This window comes from Orussus abietinus, unplaced genomic scaffold, assembly GCF_000612105.2.
Source record: "Orussus abietinus isolate OABI.00-Male unplaced genomic scaffold, Oabi_2.0 scaffold36, whole genome shotgun sequence".
Taxonomy (NCBI): Eukaryota; Metazoa; Arthropoda; class Insecta; order Hymenoptera; family Orussidae; genus Orussus; species Orussus abietinus.
The window spans coordinates 1,023,479-1,043,308 of NW_019394241.1; the positions used below are offsets into that span (position 1 = coordinate 1,023,479).

The window sequence follows — 19,830 nt, forward strand, 5'->3', positions numbered from 1 at the left end:
AAACGTGAGAAAAACAGGTAAAGGATTATATATAGAGAATAGGGACAGTTGGTTTACTACTTTTTCGTCGGAGCTTCTCGCGTTCCATTTTCGAAGACGTTAAACTCGGAATTCACGTAATGCTCCAACATATCTCGGTCGAATATAAAACGCGCCAAACCATGGTCTCCTATTCCGGACAAAACTGTAACAAGTTTAGCCATTTCGTTGACACTTTTCATCTGATCTTCCATAAAGCCAGTTACGATAAAGTCGCTGGTATTAAGATCGTTGTGTCTTTCAGCAACTTCATTAACAGCTACGAGTCTGCTTGCAACGTCAATTTCAAGTTGAAGCGCTGCCTATAATGATAAATAAATACGTAGTGATTCTAAAAAAAAAATATATTTAATAATAAAGCCTATAATAGGAATGATGATTTTAAAAACTTAAATGATGAAACGCAAGTGTACAATGGCGGACATGAATGCCTCCCTGCAGATACGGCATCGCCTGTGCAGGATGGGAGGGCATTGATGTCTCCCAGTGTACAATGGCGGACATAAATGCCTCCCCTGCAGATACGGCATCGCCTGTGCAGGATGGGAGGGCATTGATGTCTCCCAGTATACATCCCCTACATTTTTATAAGTTCTTCGGATAGGATAAAGTGCTCATTGGCGCTCATAGGTTTAGTTTTTGCTGCAATTTTGTTGAATCTAGACGCGGCTCTTGGGATTAACCCGGAGTGTAGTTTTGAATTGTTTCTTATGTAAGTTTGCAGTAATAAGTGACCGATGTTTTTGAAAGAATCTCTTGGTTTGCGTAGCAGTTGACTTAGGGTAAGTGCCTAAGATTGTTAAATATATTTAAAAATGGTTTAGACAGCGCCTGTTTATGAATACCTTGCTTGAAGGGTATGTTTTAAGATTTAAACGGGTGGATTCAAGATCTAAGAGGAAAGAACTGGCGGCCATCTTTTAATTCTAGTCCGCGCGTGTACTTCCGTTTTAAACGGATATAAAAAGAATTTGAAGTACACAGTGTCTGTTCCTGTCATTTAAAATGTTCATGGCCTTAAGAATAATAGCCTAAACAATTTCATTGTTCAGTTTTCTGATAATCGTCTCTGAATGAATAACATCTTATAGAATAACCACTTTGCCCGGCTTTTCCCCTACGTTAATGCAGATTTATGTAAATCACATTTAGGGGCTCAAATATTCTATGTTTGTTTTCTTACATATTTCAAAACTATCTTATGCATTGTAATATTAAATAAGTAATCACTTTGAAAGCATTGAGAGGGCTTTTCCAGTCTTGATCCTGAGGGGAACAGATGGGACAGAGATTCACCAAACCGCCGCGCATTTTGATGAAGTTCAAAAATCTCAAAGCATGTTCGTGTTCTTCATTATGCATTTGGATGAAGTACGATTCACATCCGGGCAATGCTACATCGACCCTTCCAAAGTACGCTGCCTTTTAACATAATTTAACACATTTACCGCGTATTTTATCATATAGTATTAGATTGCACAAAAATACGCCCGGCGCACACGATTCTTTTTTTTCTTTGCTTTCTTCCTTGTTGGCTTGCTGGCTGTCCAGTACAATTTTTTGCAAAATTGATTGCCAATGGATTGCTATTTCATTGCACAAGAAAAAAAAAATGGAGGCTTTTATAATTTTTTGAAAACGGTGGCGAAGCCAGCTTGCTCTTAGGAGCGATTAATAATTGTTAAAACAAATTCCAGGGACTCGATATGTCTCGTCGAATGGGTCTTTACTTAAATGGATATTAATTAAATGGTCCAGTGTTTTTATATAAATTATAGAATTTGAATTTGATACAAACCATGGATAGATAGTAGTAGAATGCTTTTAGTTCAACATTAAGTTGCTCGTTTAATATAGCCTCTGTCTCTGGATGAAATTGAAAAGAAATTCGATGACCCGAAGGCCAAGCTGGTTGATTTCCTGCATTTGATTTCGTTATCTCGGGACAAGACTTTGATCCCTTATCTTTGCATCCAGATGAAAAGAAACGATATTGTAGCTTGAACACCGATTGGAATTTAGTTGGGCAATAATGTTCAGGTACTGCTTTCATAAAAATAAGATGCGTGCAAAAGTTTCGTCGATGCAACTGAGAATTTCTGGAAAAAGATGAAATCAATTGCTCTTTTTATATATGCTTGGATTGCCTTCTTCAATCCGTACATGTTTAAGAAAATTGAATAAATAGTAGGTTTTCGGCATGATAAAAATTACATTATCGAGTACGTTTGTAGCAGCAATGAATATAATTGTTTCCTTTTATTATTTACTCAATGGCATGCATTTTTTAACGCAATTATTGTTAACCGAAGATGAGTGAACTAAAAGCAAATGTTAGGGATATAAGATATGAGTTTAAAGACGTAATGAAAATTATATTCAAGTTACGGTTATATTATATACGGTATTAATATAACGTTTACTTACTGAATACGGGATTTACCGAAAGTTTGGTGTAGTATTGTTTTCAGAAAACTTTTTAAATGAGACTCTAACCCCATCACCTTAAGTTTGTATACTTTGTTCAATAAATAAATCGTCTATGAAATTAATTTCCCGAAGATTATCTATCGTTACCAGAATGATAAAAATATCATTAGGTTTTATCATACTTTCCGGACTTATAATTTTCAAAAATGATCAAATCTGCATGTCAACAAGATGACATGTCCATCAGATATGTTTATAACTGCGTTCCTCAATTTGTTCACTTGAGATCATTTCAATAATCGATTATGACTTGTCAACCTTCAGAGCTTTACAACCTCTTTATTTTATAATCCATTTGAAATTACAAATTGTTTGTATATTCATGCAAATCCTTGTACCGCTTCGTTAAACATTTTTAATTGATTCATAATAGGTATGACATTCATATTTATCGTGAGCTAGATAATATTAGTCACGGTAAACGTTACATACATGTTAAAATAAAAACACTGCAACAACTTTGTATATGCTCAATTTGGTATATTGAATATTAAAGATATTACAATAACTACAATAGGAAGAAAAAAAGTTTTCCCGCATTGACTGACATTTGCAGCTATTACAAGAACGCTGTAATTGTACAATTTTTAACAACACTGTTACACTAAAATGATCAATGGAAAGTACACATGTGTATGGAGGTGTGTTGATAATTATTCTGCGTTTCAGTAAGAACAATAAGACACATACAATCCTATTTGTGCGATCTATATAATTGACAGGTAATACTCGGTTTTTGTAGTACAAATCTTCAGCTCGTCAATGACACAAATCAAATCACGTTCTCCAACATAATACTCCTTATCTTTTTTGTTTATTAGTGTTGTGTTTACTCTTTTCTTCGATAATGACCCTCGTGAAAAAAATTCATTTCAAATTACTATTTCGATCGCCTTTTAAATCCTTTTGTCGCCGTTCGATGACGTTTATTTAGATTCATGATGAAGATTCGTGGAGTTCTTTATCGAAAACGAAAACGCCGAGGCCTTCTCCAACTCTTTCTAGATTTGTCACATGATCGGCGATTTCTTTTATCGCGTCGACCTGCTCTTGCAAAAACTCCGTTTCCAAAAAGTCCACGAAATTCGGATCGTTGTGTCCTGACGCCAAGGCATGCAACTCTAACAGGCTCTGTAAAAGAAATGGAGTAAATCTTAATTTAATTTACTTGAAATGAACAAGAGCTTAAAATAATGTATTCATTCCCTAATCGTCGGTATCATTAACAACATTCGAGTTATAATTTTTATCAAGCGATACAAAAAAAATGTTTACCACAACAGATACTCTGATTTCTTCAAATGTAAGTACAGTTCTTCTTAATTGTATTCTCCTAAAGATTTTAATAACGTACGATTGTATGGTGCTTTTAAATATCTAAATTATTTATAAAACATGTCATAATGTATATTAGAATACATTTTACCTCGTTAGAATTTAGTTTTGCAAGTGTAAATTATATGTTTAAAAGAATCACATTAATCGTTTCGATAAGTCTTCAAACGATACAAGATTTACTTTAAGTGATTGTTTGAATTACTACCTTTACTCAGTACACATGATTTTACAGTATGTACATAAACATGTACTTAGCTTCGAGTTTAATCAGTTTTTCGGTGTTTAAATAAAAAAAGTCGGTTTACAAACGTGAGGTGCCATTTATGCTGAGCACATTACGTGTATGTCGGCGTTGAGTGCTAAAGAGCGCTGATTATCGCCTGGTCGTTAACAAGTACACTCTGCGGTAAAAGTACATAAATACAATCATACAAAAAAATCCTATACATCTTGTAAGTAAGTTAGCTTAATATAAATAATTTAATAAGAAAAAAAAAAACCTGGAGGAGCTGGGATTTGAACCCAGGACTTTCCGCATGCGAAGCGGACACTCTACCACTGAGTTACACCCCCACCTGAAAGTACTGTTCTTATTTTAGTATTACTGTCACAAATCTGTCCGATTTAATAACTGAACAATAGATCATTGCTTTGAGGATTTACCTTCACTACAGCGGTATCTGTTTTGTCTCATTATGTCAATATAATCATGACGCGTTAATCAATTTCCAGCTGTTATCTATGACGAATCTGTTTTACTTTCCTCGATAACTTTTTGCAATTTTAATATTCTAACATCTGAAACTGCTTCTCAAAATTGCAATAAAGCAAATGTGGATTAATCTAAAGTGCCTCGAATCAAAGTTCATATGAATTTCGCTGGGAATGCTAACATGAAATGACGTTATAATATTCGTAAATTTGTTTACTGCATTGTATTGCGTGTGATGTTTATCTATATTTCCGTGACGACAGTTCTCTTCCATGAAATGACCGTAGATGAGAGTTTGATGACGAATGACGGTGGATTGAAAATAAAACGCTTCCTGGATAGATATCATCTCGTAGGAAGTTCAGCAATGTTTTGCGCAACAAATTTGCAATTATTTAAAATATTTCTGGGGCATGATGGAGCATGAAACTTGAAATATCGAGAAAATATTATAACTCACGTCATTGACTTTCTTTTCCAAATTCAATGCTTCCACCATCGCTTCCTTGGCAGTGCCCCAGTTATCTTTTTCAGGAGCCTTTATATCCGTTAGTACAATAGATCCGCCCCTTTTATTTTGGTACGTCATAAACTTCATTGCGTGTTCGCGTTCTTCATCGGACGCACTTTTGAAGTATTTGTGGAGACCTTGAAGAGCTACGTCACATCGGTCGAAGTGATATGCCTATATTCCAAAGAAAAGCAGGACTTTATTAATATTAAATATTAATCCTAATACTAAGTACCTTATCGATGACAAATGGAAGAAAAAAATGTCTAGCAGTTCCAAATAATATGGGGAAGATATTATTCGCCTTACAGAGATAGGTACATTAAATGAGTAACAGTATTTTCCATGTCTCAAGAATGGAATCCGACTATTATTTTCCTTCATAACCGTTTATTAAAAAACGATCATATATCATAGGTGATTATGAAACGGTCTTTATATGAATTTCAAGTAAATGTAGTCACTCGATGTAAACTTTTCTTCACAGTAAACAGACACTTTGCCTAGGTATTTCCTATTATTGAAAAAAAACGTGACTTTCCATAATAAAATGGCGGCGCAGGAAAATTTGTTTCGCAGATTAGTTCTTCGAAAGGAATGATAAGGCGTTAGACCAAACAATATCTTGTTACAATGCCTCAATGGAACGAAAAGAAGAATGATAAAGACAGTCATTTTGAAACCTCAAGAGAATCAAAACTGAAATTTCAGAGTAACTCCGTAAACACAATTATTCTTCTTTCTTTCATCTTAAGAAAAAAAAAAAAGAACATTGTTTGAAAATGCTGGTTATGCCGTTAGATCTTTAATAAATACCGTGATTAACATTTGTGACCACTTACGTGAAATCAGAATTTAAAAACTGATTCGCAGAACATTTTTCGAATATGCAAAAAATTAAACGACACGCTGGCTATTGTTGATTTAATTTCAAGCAGCATTTTAAGGCCGAGGATTAAAACAGGCAACGAAGCTTTTGAGTAACTAAATTTTTTGCACATGAAACATAAATTCTACGAAGATTCTTTTGAAAGAAAGTGTAAAAATACTAAGTACACCGACCATGGAGAGATAAACGTAGCTCGAGTACAACTCCAAATTGATTTGCTTATTAAGCGCCGCTTCGCACTCTTCGTGAAATTTCTGCCTTGCTAGACTCATGGCGAACGATTTCTGAAGGTCTCTGTGATAATAATGTACTATCTGGAGCAGAAAATTGGGAGAAATTGTCTGCTCGACTCGGCAGACTGGCACTGACTGACCGATTCTGTTGGTACTTCCCTTGAAGAATACACTAGAGAGTTTGACCGATGTACTCCAAACACTGCGATTGTGTATACGCGTGTACATAGGAATTACGTTGCTTATCCGGCAACAAATTCTCTGCGCAAGTCCAAACCGATACCTGGACGTTGTCGTACTGGCTGATATTCGTGGCGCAACCTCGAACGAAATTTTTCAAGATAATTGCATATGAAATTGCATCGTAACTACGCTTGCGCGAACTCGTGGCATGCGGCATATTCGCGGAGAGAGGGAAGGCGCGCCGAGAATCGATAGGCTGCCCTGCGTTCGGTGGTCCAAGGACTCCGTAGAAAAGTATCATTTCTCGGTTTAAGGAAGCCCTTCAGGAGAAAATGTTTCTTACAAAAGGTGTTCAGTGGAACGTGCTGTACAACATTTGTTTGAAACATTTTTGTATACAATGCATAGTTACGACGGAAAACGAATTTTGGCTTAATAACAAAGTGTTGCATCTACTGAACTCGAAATATACATTAGTTTTTATGATGTAACAAATGATAAAAAACAAAGTCCTGAGAAAGTTGTTTGAAATGGTACATTGTCTGATTTTTTTTGACGTATTTTTAACGTGATCTATGATCATAATATCATAATTACTTGATATTCGAGGAAAAGTAATTACGATCTTTTACATGTACAATGTAAGATTCAGGATAGAGGAAGGACGTCGTAATTTCGGCTTCGGTACATCAGAGTAATTTTTGAAGTAAAGTATTTATTCAACTATCTCATTCATTTGATTATCAGAATGAAAATGGGAAAGTACAAGATTATCAATATTGGTATAAGCTGATCACTTTCTAGAAAAAAAAAAAAAAAGCATGCGTACACTTCTTACAGGCATTGGAAAAATAAAAACATAAGTAAGAAAATAGAAAAATATTCTATTCTAGTCATCTTTGGTATAAGCTGACCGTTCGCTAGTTGAAAACCTAAAATGGCCTTTTATCTTAATTTTCATGTTATCGGTACTAGGGCTCGCCTCTTTATAAAATTGAAAAATGTTTATTGTGAGTTGTCTGCTTAAACATGCTATGTTTATAGGGCCTTCACTTATTATAACTTTATTTCCTATTGTATTATATATGCATATTTAATACGTAATCGTCATCGGTATACATATATGTAGCATTTGATAATTCAAGAAAAACATCTTGTCTTCTCAAGTTCATGTAATTTTATAACGAACACATAGCGTCCCAAATCTTACAAACCTCTGAACATCAGAGAGAGAGATTTTCATATTACTATTGATTTTTCAAAGTATCACAAAATAACCAAGGTACTACATCCATATTTTTTTAGAAACAAAAAAGTTATTACTTAATACTTTATAACCCTATCATATTCAGTCAGTCAAACAGTAACACAGATTGCATCGATGTAATTACTTTTCGGTCATTAAGTGTCATTATGGACAAAATAAATTGATGAGCAATGAGACGACGAGAAGTGCTTTCACAAATTCATTCGTGTGTTTACTTGTATTTAAAATCAGAGGCGAGCTCTTATTTTTTCTTTATTTTGCACGAATTGTAACTTGTCGAGGAATGCGTAGAGTTCAGCAACATACTCCTTAGGATACATCTGAAAATGTCCTACATGTGGCGATCCTTTAAATACCTTCTGGTATGTCTGCAAATATAAATGGCATTAAAATACTGAAAAATACATTTTATCACTATATTATTATAGTACTGTAAAATATGCATAAATGAACATCAAACCAGAAGGTATAGTTTTGAACATATAACATTTACCTTTATACCTAGAGATTGCCAAGAGTCATGCGCTCTAGTATTACTTGTTACCGTGCCGATTGGATCGGTATCACTTAATAAAAGTAATGCTGGTGCTCGCACAGGAGTTGTATGAAACAATTGGCTGGAGCGAACGTAGTACTGAGTCGATTGTTTATAGAAAGCTTTCATATGGTACCTAAAAAGGAAACAATGGCAAATTTTTATATCTTTTTATATCTTTTTATATCTTTTCATATATTATTTGACTTTCCATCAACATACTCTAAATATTTTTGAAGCACTGATTGCAGCATAGCATTGGTTGGGAAGACAGCACGTGGAGTTCCAATTGACAATTCGTTAACATCCACAGCGCTGTCCCAGACTTGTCCCGCAATACGATCTATCACATGATTATATTTTTTCTGGTCTGAGTGTATTAAATCTAACACTTCGCCCCACATGTATCCTCCCACTGAGAATCCGTGCAATACCACATGTTGATAATTGGTATTCTTATGTAAAAATGTTAAAAGATCAGCTGCAGTTATCTAAAACAGCCATTCGACATTAAATAAAATGTTATCTCATGCACGGAGAAAGAAACACTAGTTGTTGCAACTCATTGTATGAACAACTATAGTATTCAGAAAAATAGCTTACCCGTGAACCTTGAACTGGCCACATAAGTTGCCAAGGGCTGATTGATACAGTTAAGACATCAAAATCACGTTCCATGTATAGCTTCGCAAATTTCATGATATGTTTGCGTTTGCACAAAAGCCAACTCAGTAATACTATTAGTGGACGATTTGATGATTCCTTCATGCATTGCACCGTATTGTTATTTACGACAACCTGTCGATCGTTCGATATGAACTCGATATTTTTGGTAATCCGATGCTCGGATAGAAATCGAACATTTGTCACTTTAAATACCTATTGAACAAACCTTTTGTATAATATGTTAACATCCACTAAAAAGTCATGTATTCGTGCTATCGTTTCATATCAATTACCAAGTTCTGTTGGTATCGGAATGTGTTGGAAGAGGTGGCTCTGCAGACAAATCGCTGCAGACAGATGGAAGTGACTATTCGTCCTAAAGTCATTGTAATTATTGAGCTTTCTAACGGATTTGTGTTGAATCTGAAATAGAAATCAAAATCGGTACATGTATGGAATAAAACGTGTGCAACAAAGGGTAATTATCATGTAACCGTTTTGCAAATTCGTTATTCTGTAATTTTTGACAGTTTTGACAAATGTCTTATAAAAGTGAGTAAATTAATATGCTTACAGTGCAGTATGTTCATGAATATTCCTACTTATTACCCAAATATATGTAGTAAGAGATTTAAAAGGCTGTCAAACGTAGATGTCTAAATACACGATACAACAGAGGTATGATAATACTCGTTAAATTTCCATTAGCAGAATGATGCTTCGGCTGCTGATTGGAGCGAAACATGTATTCGACCTTTGATGTTTGAAATAATAGGGTTGGATAACTAAAAATCGCTAAAAAATCAAATGAGACAAAGTTAAGGACGGTTCGCATGAGCCATGGTAGAGAAACGAAGAGACTGACATATGATTGTATTCCAAATGCATTCCAACGTTTATTAGCCAATAGGATAGCACATATCCTGTCGTATCCATTTGCATTAGCAATTACATAGGGACTAATTAAATTATGGATTGTTCATCGAGTTAATCACCATTCATTATAATCGTTCAAATATCCATTACCTTCCGAACAATAAAAAGTTTATAGATTGCACATTTGATAGGAGAGAAGGTTGGAAACAGTTTCTGCTAACATAAACATGGCACCAAGAAGATTCACTAAATATTATATCAAGTCATGGTTCCACCTGTCACGAACACTGTAATTGCAAGATAAGTATCCAATTTGTGTAAAAACATAGAATAAAGACATAAAAAATTACAGACTAAAAACACAGAATGAAACCAGATTTGCATATAATCAAAAATAATTCTTTTTCGACCTACTGAACTCGTGAGACCTCTACTGCCTTTCCTCGGAACTACTCACTGGCTTCAACTCGTTGCAGAACGCGTCTGGACAGGGAAAGATTCATTTTCAGGTATATGAAGCATTGCCGGAGACTAAATCAGACTAAATAGGGGGACAAAGTATAAATAGAAATGAATTCGCAGTTTATGGGCTAGGTTGAACGATCGCGTTCTGTGCTGCCCTCGGTGAAGAATGTGGGCGGTTCGCGCACTTGCCATCTGATACACCCCAGTGGTGGCCCAACTCAGGGATCCTCCTCATTTCTGCTCCCAACTCTCTGCTCTCTGCGCTGCGACCCCTAGCCGCGACCCGACTCCTGGATTTGGCAAAGCTGTCGTAGGTCGTCGTTTTGTTAGCTTTTGAATCTGCTCGCAGAATGATTTTTTGTTTAATTCGAAAAATCAGAGGATTGCCAAGCGTTCGGACATAGGGGGCTCTGCCGGAAGAGACTGCAAGAATCGAAGAGGCTATATACCGAAGCGGTCCCTTAAGAAGAGGGCAACTATTTTTTTTTACCACGTTGTCCCTCCCATTTTTTGTTTGTTTCTTTGTCAGGATTGACGGGGAGAGACGGTGAACTATCGTTTTCATGAGATTTTCTCGAGTCTGCATTTAAGTAAGATAAATATTCTACATTTCTTTTATCACGCCAAGTAATATATAATTGAATATATTTTCACTGAGTAAATTCTACGAGGTATTAATTTACAACGGTTGTGCTTATGTACGGTTAAGACGGTACATGCTCTTAATTCTTTTGCACAGCAGTTAGGGTGTTGGAATGAATGGACGTTACTTCGTGTTAAATCCCCAGCGGCCGATTTAGGGTTGTAAAACAAAAGACTGATTTATTTCAGTACGCCCTTCAATCTGTCTCCATGGACCACTTTTTATTAGCACCCTTTTTCAAGACTTCAATCTCTTAAAGAGAACGCTCTTTGCGGTACCAGGTGTGCGTTTATTGATAACAATACCGGGCGCTTAGAAATTCACGTTTCAGAAACAATAAAAATGGAAAACAGCCGTTGATTAACAAACAATTTAACTGACTGATCATTTCAGATATTGAGAGTGTAAATGAATGAAGAAATAAACACGTAGATACACCGAAAAATTATAAACAGCACATTGTAGCACTTTCATGTTCATGGTGTCCTCATCCAGTTTCGGTTTGGAATAATATCTGGAAGAATAATAATATTATTATTTATTTGACTACTTTTTAACGCTCCTTTTTAACTTTAAAACACAACGACTAAAGTCTTCGAGACGAGTAAAGTTAGGTTCTATTTCGCGGTCATTAAAACAGCGCACTTTGCTGGAACGTGGGTTTTAATCCTTTGTCAAGCAAAGAAAACTGATGAATTTGATAATCAAACAGCTCAGATAGCTGTCGAATTAGTATCGAGAATCCCGCCTCTGAAAAGCGAGAGGGTGAGTGTGGGTAAGACAATGCATATTTTGAGATTTACTTTCAATCAGTCGTTACGAATCGGTTGACAGATCACTTCCGGTGGTGGGCACGGAGCTCTGATGCAGAAATACCGTCTTATAGAGCATTCCTCTCCATTTGCACATAGTTTATTCTTTTGGCAGTTTTCGAGCTGTTTCTGTATGTCATCTAGTTGTCCAAAAATTTGGCACACAAGGACGAGCAAGAGCGCAATGTAGAATAAACACTTCATGATGATGGCTGAGACGGTGCACTGACGTAATATGAGGAAAAGATTCGTTCGCTTCTCTTATATAGTCTAACATGCTCACTATATGACGCATGTGAGTACTTTCCTGTTCATGTATGTGTAATTATCCTTTCGAAGTCCATATGTGTAAATATCAGGGAGATAAGTTGCCGAGAATACCGAGAATTTACAAGAACCTTAATTTCTGGTATTTACACTTTAGGCTTTTTCGTTTAAATAACATTTCTTTTCAATGCACTTCGGAGTTCAAGTTAAAGAATAATCTCTACGATCAATCAGAACCTCTCATTCACTCCGGCGGAAATATTTAAATTCTCATAATTTCACTGGGAAAAAAAAAGATTTGGAGATATTACCGATAAGTTCCCGGGAATTTCTCATCGGTCCTGATGTAAATTACAGCGTTTAGAACTCTGAATATTTTCCTCATGTATATGGCGCCGCCAGGTGGCGGGGTCAGGTACCAATTGCCGTAGTAGCGGCAAGTTTGAATCGGTGAGAAGGCTACAGTGAATGTTTATAAGAAATGGGAAGTTTGTAAATAAAATTAATTACGGGAAACGTAATACAAGGTGCATTCTGCAACGTTTTCGTAATACTTTATACATTGTTTCCCGTAAACGGGGGAACCAAACGTGACAACCACACGTTGAAGGACGAACTTGCAAAAGTTAATCGACTTATTAGTGAATCAGCTGATTGCCTCGGTAGTTCGTTTTGTCGACAATTTCTTTTCTGTTCGCGAAACCCGAGCAATCGGTTCGGTGATTCTCCTTTCACCCTTCCTCCGCTTCGGGGGAATTAAGACCGGGTAAACATGCAAACGGGGAAATTAATACCGGGTATTCCTGGGCGTAACGCCCCCTCCCTGTCCTTCGTTATTTGTCGAGCGTATTTATTCAAGAATCTGAATCGTGCACCTGGAGCAAGCCGGAGTTCGATTGTCGTGTATTTGCTGGGCTATTTATCACGGTTTATTATTTCCCATTGTTGGCGGAGTCACGCATTGTTGGAAGCCGAGTGGGGGCCTGCGGCAAATTTCTAAAACCGTGTCCGATCGGATTTGCATATTATGCCCTGTCCGGTGTCCTATTACTGGCTCCATTATTAATTGCCGGTCGTCTTTCGCTCCTACGAAATCCGCGATTTACTATTAAAATACTGAAGACTCGTGCACTAAAAGCTTTGTCTTTCGATAAAAGCATTTTCTCCGTTGGACGTACGTAATTAATAATCGAAAAATGGCGGAGACATGTCTCTTGTTTACATTACTTGTTTGAAGTTTCTGCTCGTCGTGGAGGATTTAATGCGCTGATAAAATACCTGCAGAAAGTAAAAATTAGAATATTACGATGGTTTTGTTTTACAGAAAAATACATAGGCAAAATTAATACGCTTTTAGTATTTAATTTCCCGTAATTTGTATGGATTAGTTACCATTATCAAATATTTTTTTAGAATTTATGTCGAAGAAGTGCAAAGCCAATGTAGACGGAAATTCATTCCAAGATCGAAGTATGCGACTTTGAATTAAAAATCACTACATTCCAAAAAGTGTTTACTAAATAAGAAATCGATACGTGCCATTCTTTGAAAAATTAAACGAGATTAATGCGAAAGTGACACGTTCACGATTATCTCGCGCGTTTCTTCTCTAAAAGTATTCTATAACAGTTATTACTGACTGTATCATTGCAAAAGTATTTATTTAACACACTCAGTGCTGAAACAAATAACGAATACATTGTTATAAACCAACTGTGGCCTGGAATGTGTTAATAGATTTATTTAAAACCTTTAAAACCCACTTTATTCCATTTTCACTAATATCCATATTTGTACGCAGTTGGCACGTAAAAATTAAACACCTCGCTAAAAAATTAAGGCGGTCAGACGTTATAAAAAATTTCTTTCAATGTGAAGCAATTATGCCATTGATGACGCTAGGATATATTTTTTGGCAATAGTTCTTGTTAATAGTTTTCAGCGCTTTATCGATATACACTGTATGTAATATTAAAATATTTATACACTTATATATAAGGAAGATATTGACGCTAAAAAACTTTCCTCGCGTCGTAAGGGTTGTTTGCCCCCCCCCCCCCCCTCGTGGAAGAGGGGGCTAGATGGAGTGGCAAAAAATCGGGCATAAAATTAACAGTGTACTGGCTGCAGAATGCAGTTTGTTGCTCGCCGGTAATATTTCACGTAGGTCTACCCGCAGGGGAGAGGGTCGGTGTTCCCGGGGGGTGCAACAATGGAACCCTTTACCGAGCCCCCAGCACCCAGCCAACATCCATACATCATCATTCATAGTAAAAAAAAGCTAGGGGCACCTTTCCAGGACGTTGGAGGGGACTTCTAAGTTTCCAAGTGCCGAGTACCGAGTACCGAGTACTTACCGAGTTCCGCAAAGACCTCGCCTCGGTGGTTACGTGTTACGCAATTCCGGCTCATTGGAGAGAGGCAAGGGTTCGTTGAGAAAGGGTGAACTGTCCGACGATATCAATTTCTGTATCTTTTAATTTCTTTGTTGTGTTAGCGGTAATGTTACGTGGAGAAATGTAATTAAGAGTTACAGGGTTTCGGGTTAAATTGGTTAATATACTTTGTACAAAATCATTGGAGAGAGGCAAGGGTTCGTTAAGAAAGGGTGAACTGTCCGACGATATCAATTTCTGTATCTTTTAATTTCTTGTGTTAGCGGCAATGTTACGTGGAGAAATGTAATTAATATTTACACGGTTTCGGATTAAATTGGATAAATAATCTCTGTATAAAATCATTTGAAAAAGGCAAGGGTTCGTTAAGAAAGGGTGAACTGTCCGACGATATTAATTTCTGTATCTTTTAATTTCTTGTGTTAGCGGTAATGTTACGTGGAGAAATATAATTAAGAATTACACGATTTCAGGGAAGAAATTAGGTAAACATTCTCTGTATAAAATAAAAGCAAAACTGTGAAAAGTTGTATTCATCTTTCAGCGGGAAATATTGATAGAATATCCAATGGTAATGTAATGGTGCTTGGTTTATTTAGGATTTATCGTTACTTTATGGATATTCGAGTAACCAATGAACTTCGGAATATTATACTATCAACGACATGAATGTAACATACACTTACCCATGTCGTACCATACAATAATACTAAAAAATATTGTATTTTCTCCAACAGAACCCGGAAGTAGATGGGCTAGGTCGCAAAAACAGATGGCAGTTTTTCTTTAGGTGCAGTTAAAAAAAAAAAAGTGGTCCATGTCCCTCTCATTCATCAAGGCACGCCCATACGCCTTGGGAGGGTCAGAAATTTATCCAAACAATGACAGGCAAAATTCGTATGAAAGGGGTGAAAGAATCCGTGAAAGAGGCATGAAACCGCAGCGCTTTCGCGGGCAACGTCAGACAGGAAGAAGTATGAGTATGCGCTTGTTTGGCAAAATGCATTGTACTTGGTGCTCGAAGGAGGACGCGGTCAAAGCTGGTCCATTGATCACGAGACCCTACCTATAGCCATCGCATCGGCGAAGCGAAATTTAAAATGTTTAATCCGATTTTTCGAATAGACCGGCACCCCCTTCGCCATGTCACAGCACGGGTGACTGATTGTAAAACCATAGACTAACCCGCAAAGGGTTGGCACGACGTGCCCGGAGTTTGAAATTAAGCCTGGTAATCGACGTGTAATCCCGTAAACCCCTGACAGTTTAGGAAGCTCGAACATGCCGCTCCACACTTGGATTGGACAACCATGTTGAATTTTCGTCGGTGGGAACCCTGCATCGATTTATTCTTTTAAGTTTTACTTAAAAAATTTTACTTTGTAAGTTGTTGGCACGACGTACCCAGAGTTTGAAATTAAGCCTGGTAATCGACGTGTAATCCCGTAAACCCCTGACAGTTTAGGAAGCTCGAACATGCCGCTCCACACTTGGATTGGACAACCATGTTGAATTTTCGTCGGTGGGAACCCTGCATCGATTTATTCTTTTAAGTTTTACTTAAAAAATTTTACTTTGTAAGTTGTTGGCACGACGTACCCAGAGTTTGAAATTAAGCCTGGTAATCGACGTGTAATCCCGTAAACCCCTGACAGTTTAGGAAGCTCGAACATGCCGCTCCACATTTCCAACCCGGTGCACACTTGTTCCTAATTACCCTCGCGTACATTATTATGGCCACAGAAACATAATTGACACGTTCAAATGACCAAATTTTGGTTACTATACATTTAATGGAAAATAAGTCTTCCGAAACAACGTGCACATCATCCATGCAAATACAAATTGGATCAGGCCACCCTTAAAGCTCATTAACTAACTGGAATTTCCAACCCGGTGCACACTTGTTCCTGATTACCCTTGCGCACATTGTCGTACCGTAAATATCATTTAACGTGCACGTATTACAATCTAGTTAGCACCTAGTTCCATTTGAAGCCATAATCTTAGGAGAGATTATTTCCGCATATTCTCTCGCGCATAACCTCATTCTTCGAACGCGTTCGCCCGGAAGGACACTCTAGGGGACAGTCATGGGGCAGGTACCCTACTCGGTTCTATGGAAAAAAAAATCTCCTGCGACACCGTCAGATTAGGGTGTCCTATGGGCGAGGGTCTAGCCCACGTTGGGGATGCTTCGCGGGTGTTTTCCTCGAAAATATTCGAAAATTCACCGAGGGGAGCCTCCTCCGGTCGCAAGCCAGTTTCGCCACTCTAGGGAATTCTCGCGCTTTTCCATTGCACGTCCTCCCCTAGGGGTTTATTTCCTCGGCCATTTAACGAGCCGGGAAGGAAGGAGGGTTCCACGACTCCTGGGGAATGTCCTGGTAGTCGAAGAACGCTTTATTCCTCTTATTAGGGACCTCTGAAACCCGCCCCGAACGACGGCAAAGGCTTTTTAACACTAAACTTCACGTATACGTATTTCTACTACAGCGTCAAGTGACCCGTCTTCGAAAAGTTATATATTTTACGATATATTGTGAAAAACATACCATTTAGAACAATTTGGTGTATGAGTAAAAGAATTTTTTTTTCACGATTCCAAATTTTTTGTTTATTAAATGAAATAAAATACGACACTTGAAATTGTTCAAACTCCAAGTGAAATTTCCTATTCATTCGTCAGCCGACGATATTTCACCGAGAACTTATAAACTGACAAAACATCAAATCTGGCATAATACACTGGGAGACATCAATGCCCTCCCATCTTGCACAGGCGATGTCGTATCTCCGGGGGAGGCATTCATGTCCGCCATTCTATATTGTGATTTTTACATTGTCTATCGCGGCGATTGTTGAATTTTTAGTCTCGTATACGTTAAATTAATCGCATTACATTTTTATGAATTCTTGAATGTACTTAGCTCCAAGGCAGGAATAAAAAAAGCCAATTTTTATTTGGTTACTTTTAGACGGAAGAACCGCAATCTCTGTGGATTTGGACCCTCTATCATCGCAGCGTTCGGTCCATCCTGGCGTCCCTTCGTGCTATAGAAAAGCAATGGCGCGTGTACTTTTTACAGTATTATTTTATCGCAACCGGCAACTGTTTTACTTGTCGAACCACCGGACCCTAAATTGGACGGTCCGCTTCATCTTGAAGTACCCAGAACGGTACTTCAGCATCTGCATCAATACGGCCACGTATTTCCTACACTCCAGGGCATATAAATAAAATTTCTTTCATTAAAAATAATCCTTAGCTCCTATACAAGAAACCTATTTATATGAATCTTGTTAATTTCACGGTATAATTGCTCCCTCAATAACTGAATAAAAATATATCGGTGTTTATTACTGATGAAAAGTCGTTATTTAAATTAATTTCATCTATGCAATTTATCATTTTTCCCCATGGGTGCCTACAATAGTGGAATTTTGGTATTGAGAATATATGAAATATCTTGGTGAAAAAAGAAAATAATAGTGGTACATAGCTACGGAAATTATTCATCTTAATGTAAGATTTTCATTCGAGGAGGGTAGGAAGGATATATTGACTTACTTTGTTTAATGACGTACCACTTGATAGTGTAACGAGGAATATTAAATTAATTCAATTAAGAGAGGCTATCGGTGGAAATTGAAGTAGCTCCTGGAAAATTAACATGCAGCATCATTTGCAACCCGCCTAATGAAAAGACCGGCAGTCGAGTTACTCTCTGCATTGTGGATCCTAAATAGATCAGGATAGTTCCTAGGAGAGGGTACCCGGAATATAATACGCTGAGATTCCCTTGGGAGACGGGAGGATCTAAGTAAGCAGGAACAAAAGATCCCTTCCCAACTAGAGGGGCTTTTCCCAACGAGGTCTCCACTCGTTCGTTCAGACTTTGTGTTCATCTACTAGGCACAGGATCAAACGGTTAAGCTTAATCAGACCGAATCCGCGATAATTCTATCTCGGATTATTTTTGGAATCCCCGAGGCCGATAAAATGACGCTCCCATTTTCTGGGTAGCCGGAAGATCTTTTATGGTGGATTATAATGGCGAAGATAATGGTTAATGGTAATAGCACCCCAAGTCCCCGTTTTGGGTCATGAAGAGATTTTGAGGAAGATTAAAATAGGTACGGTAGTAGATAACAACCGAAAGTGTACCTAAAAAGAGTTGAAATATGATAAGAGGATTATTTTCAGATGCTTAAGAGGGAAGTGACATTTGAGGGGTCAATTGTTCATTAAATTTTTCTCTGACTTGGGTTTACCGAATTGTTTCAAGCTTCACAATGTGAATATAGAGGCTATAAGCAAAGTTCTGACATCCATGAAATTTCATTTTTTGTAAAGAATTGAAATTTCATAAATAATTCAAGAAATTGAAACGGCTCGGTACACCCAATTCGGAGAAAGTTTCATAAACGAGAGCTTTTTAACGTCACTTTCATATCACTTTAATATAAGAACAGTTGTTCGAATGTTTATATACATTTATGTGATTAAAAACATTTCATATTAATTGTACAAAGAATTAATTATTTAGGCCATTTGACGAAGAGTACAGTGTAATAGAGGTGTTAATAGAATTGAAATTAAAATCTAGTACATATCTTCCGTTAGTTACTTCATACCTTGTTTAATTTACAGAAAGTATACAACAATTACAAGGTTCTGGGCACTTATTTTGTGAAACTTATCTTGAAAAGTACGAACAATATTGTAAAGTTCGCAATTGCAGTAAAGGTCCGTTGAAAAAAACCTGTTCGCGGAGTCTTCTCGATACTGGACCAGATAAGTGAAACAATGGACTGATAGTTCGAGTGCACACATAATGGACATAGCCTTACCGTAACCGGGAACTAATGCGGGAGATTAAGATCGGCTCTATTGTTGCCAACTGCATTTATGGCGGCATGTACAAGAGCGGTGGCGTTAACGTCAAAAGGCGTTATTCGGTTGAGTTGCCTCACCTGGCAACGGGCGGCCATCATCGGCTCCGATTTTGGAAGTTCATTGGATCTTTAGTGGACTTTAATGTACCTCATTGTTTCCTTTTTTCGCTTGGCGAAGCCACGGATAGTAACCCCCAATAGATTAAAGAAAGGGTTATGCAATGGCGGGATTAAGATTTCTATTAAAGATATTTTTAAGAGCCCCTTAACATTGAGAAGAGTACCGAGATACGAATATATTATTCCAAGAAATACCCAATAACTGCAATACAATCTGAATGCAGTTACATCGGGGAAATATTAATAAATATATTGATAAGGGATATCGTTAAGAGAACCGTGGTTAGTATTACTTGGTAAGGAAAAATGTCAGGTATTTTTAAACGCTGTACTAAATAAATCGAGCATGTGCGGAGTTTATCGATAAGGATTATTTTTATTTGACTTAAGTGCAGATATTCATCTAACGTATATAATATGATGCACTAGAAAAAAAGATGAAAGAAATCCATCATTTAGGTAATACTATAAACATTTTATTGGGGTATA

General features: G+C 37.1%; 3 protein-coding genes, 1 long non-coding RNA gene and 1 other non-coding gene across 10 annotated transcripts; all 5 read right to left on the bottom strand.

The window, feature by feature from the left end:
• Positions 1 to 3: 3 nt before the first annotated feature.
• LOC105703934 (ferritin, heavy subunit) lies at positions 4 to 2,872 on the bottom strand. Its single transcript, XM_012432732.1, has 4 exons — positions 2,467 to 2,872; positions 1,838 to 2,138; positions 1,270 to 1,461; positions 4 to 341 (listed from the first exon to the last, which is right to left on the bottom strand). The coding sequence occupies exons 1-4, from the start codon at positions 2,538 to 2,540 to the stop codon at positions 57 to 59; spliced, it is 852 nt and encodes a 283-aa protein (XP_012288155.1). The 5' UTR covers positions 2,541 to 2,872; the 3' UTR covers positions 4 to 56.
• A 120-nt stretch (positions 2,873 to 2,992) lies between these two features.
• LOC105703935 (soma ferritin) lies at positions 2,993 to 6,510 on the bottom strand. Its single transcript, XM_012432733.2, has 3 exons — positions 6,153 to 6,510; positions 5,040 to 5,264; positions 2,993 to 3,660 (listed from the first exon to the last, which is right to left on the bottom strand). The coding sequence occupies exons 1-3, from the start codon at positions 6,438 to 6,440 to the stop codon at positions 3,466 to 3,468; spliced, it is 708 nt and encodes a 235-aa protein (XP_012288156.1). The 5' UTR covers positions 6,441 to 6,510; the 3' UTR covers positions 2,993 to 3,465.
• Trnaa-cgc lies at positions 4,369 to 4,440 on the bottom strand. The gene has a single exon. It is a non-coding gene; the product is annotated as a tRNA-Ala (tRNA).
• An 874-nt stretch (positions 6,511 to 7,384) lies between the features above and the next one.
• LOC105703938 lies at positions 7,385 to 10,626 on the bottom strand. 6 transcript variants are annotated; one of them, XM_012432738.1, is made up of 7 exons: positions 9,890 to 10,139; positions 9,438 to 9,658; positions 9,157 to 9,286; positions 8,801 to 9,076; positions 8,420 to 8,688; positions 8,156 to 8,333; positions 7,890 to 8,030 (listed from the first exon to the last, which is right to left on the bottom strand). In XM_012432738.1, the coding sequence occupies exons 3-7, from the start codon at positions 9,247 to 9,249 to the stop codon at positions 7,890 to 7,892; spliced, it is 957 nt and encodes a 318-aa protein (XP_012288161.1). In that variant the 5' UTR covers positions 9,250 to 9,286; positions 9,438 to 9,658; positions 9,890 to 10,139. The 6 variants fall into 6 exon arrangements, with proteins under 6 accessions (XP_012288164.1, XP_012288161.1, XP_012288162.1 ...); XM_012432739.2 differs by lacking the exon at positions 9,890 to 10,139 and adding an exon at positions 9,729 to 9,866; XM_012432741.2 differs by lacking the exon at positions 9,890 to 10,139 and having other exon boundaries at positions 7,385 to 8,030; positions 9,438 to 9,867.
• A 206-nt stretch (positions 10,627 to 10,832) lies between these two features.
• LOC105703939 lies at positions 10,833 to 12,068 on the bottom strand. Its single transcript, XR_001104411.2, has 2 exons — positions 11,651 to 12,068; positions 10,833 to 11,361 (listed from the first exon to the last, which is right to left on the bottom strand). It is a non-coding gene; the product is annotated as an uncharacterized LOC105703939 (long non-coding RNA).
• Positions 12,069 to 19,830: the final 7,762 nt, after the last annotated feature.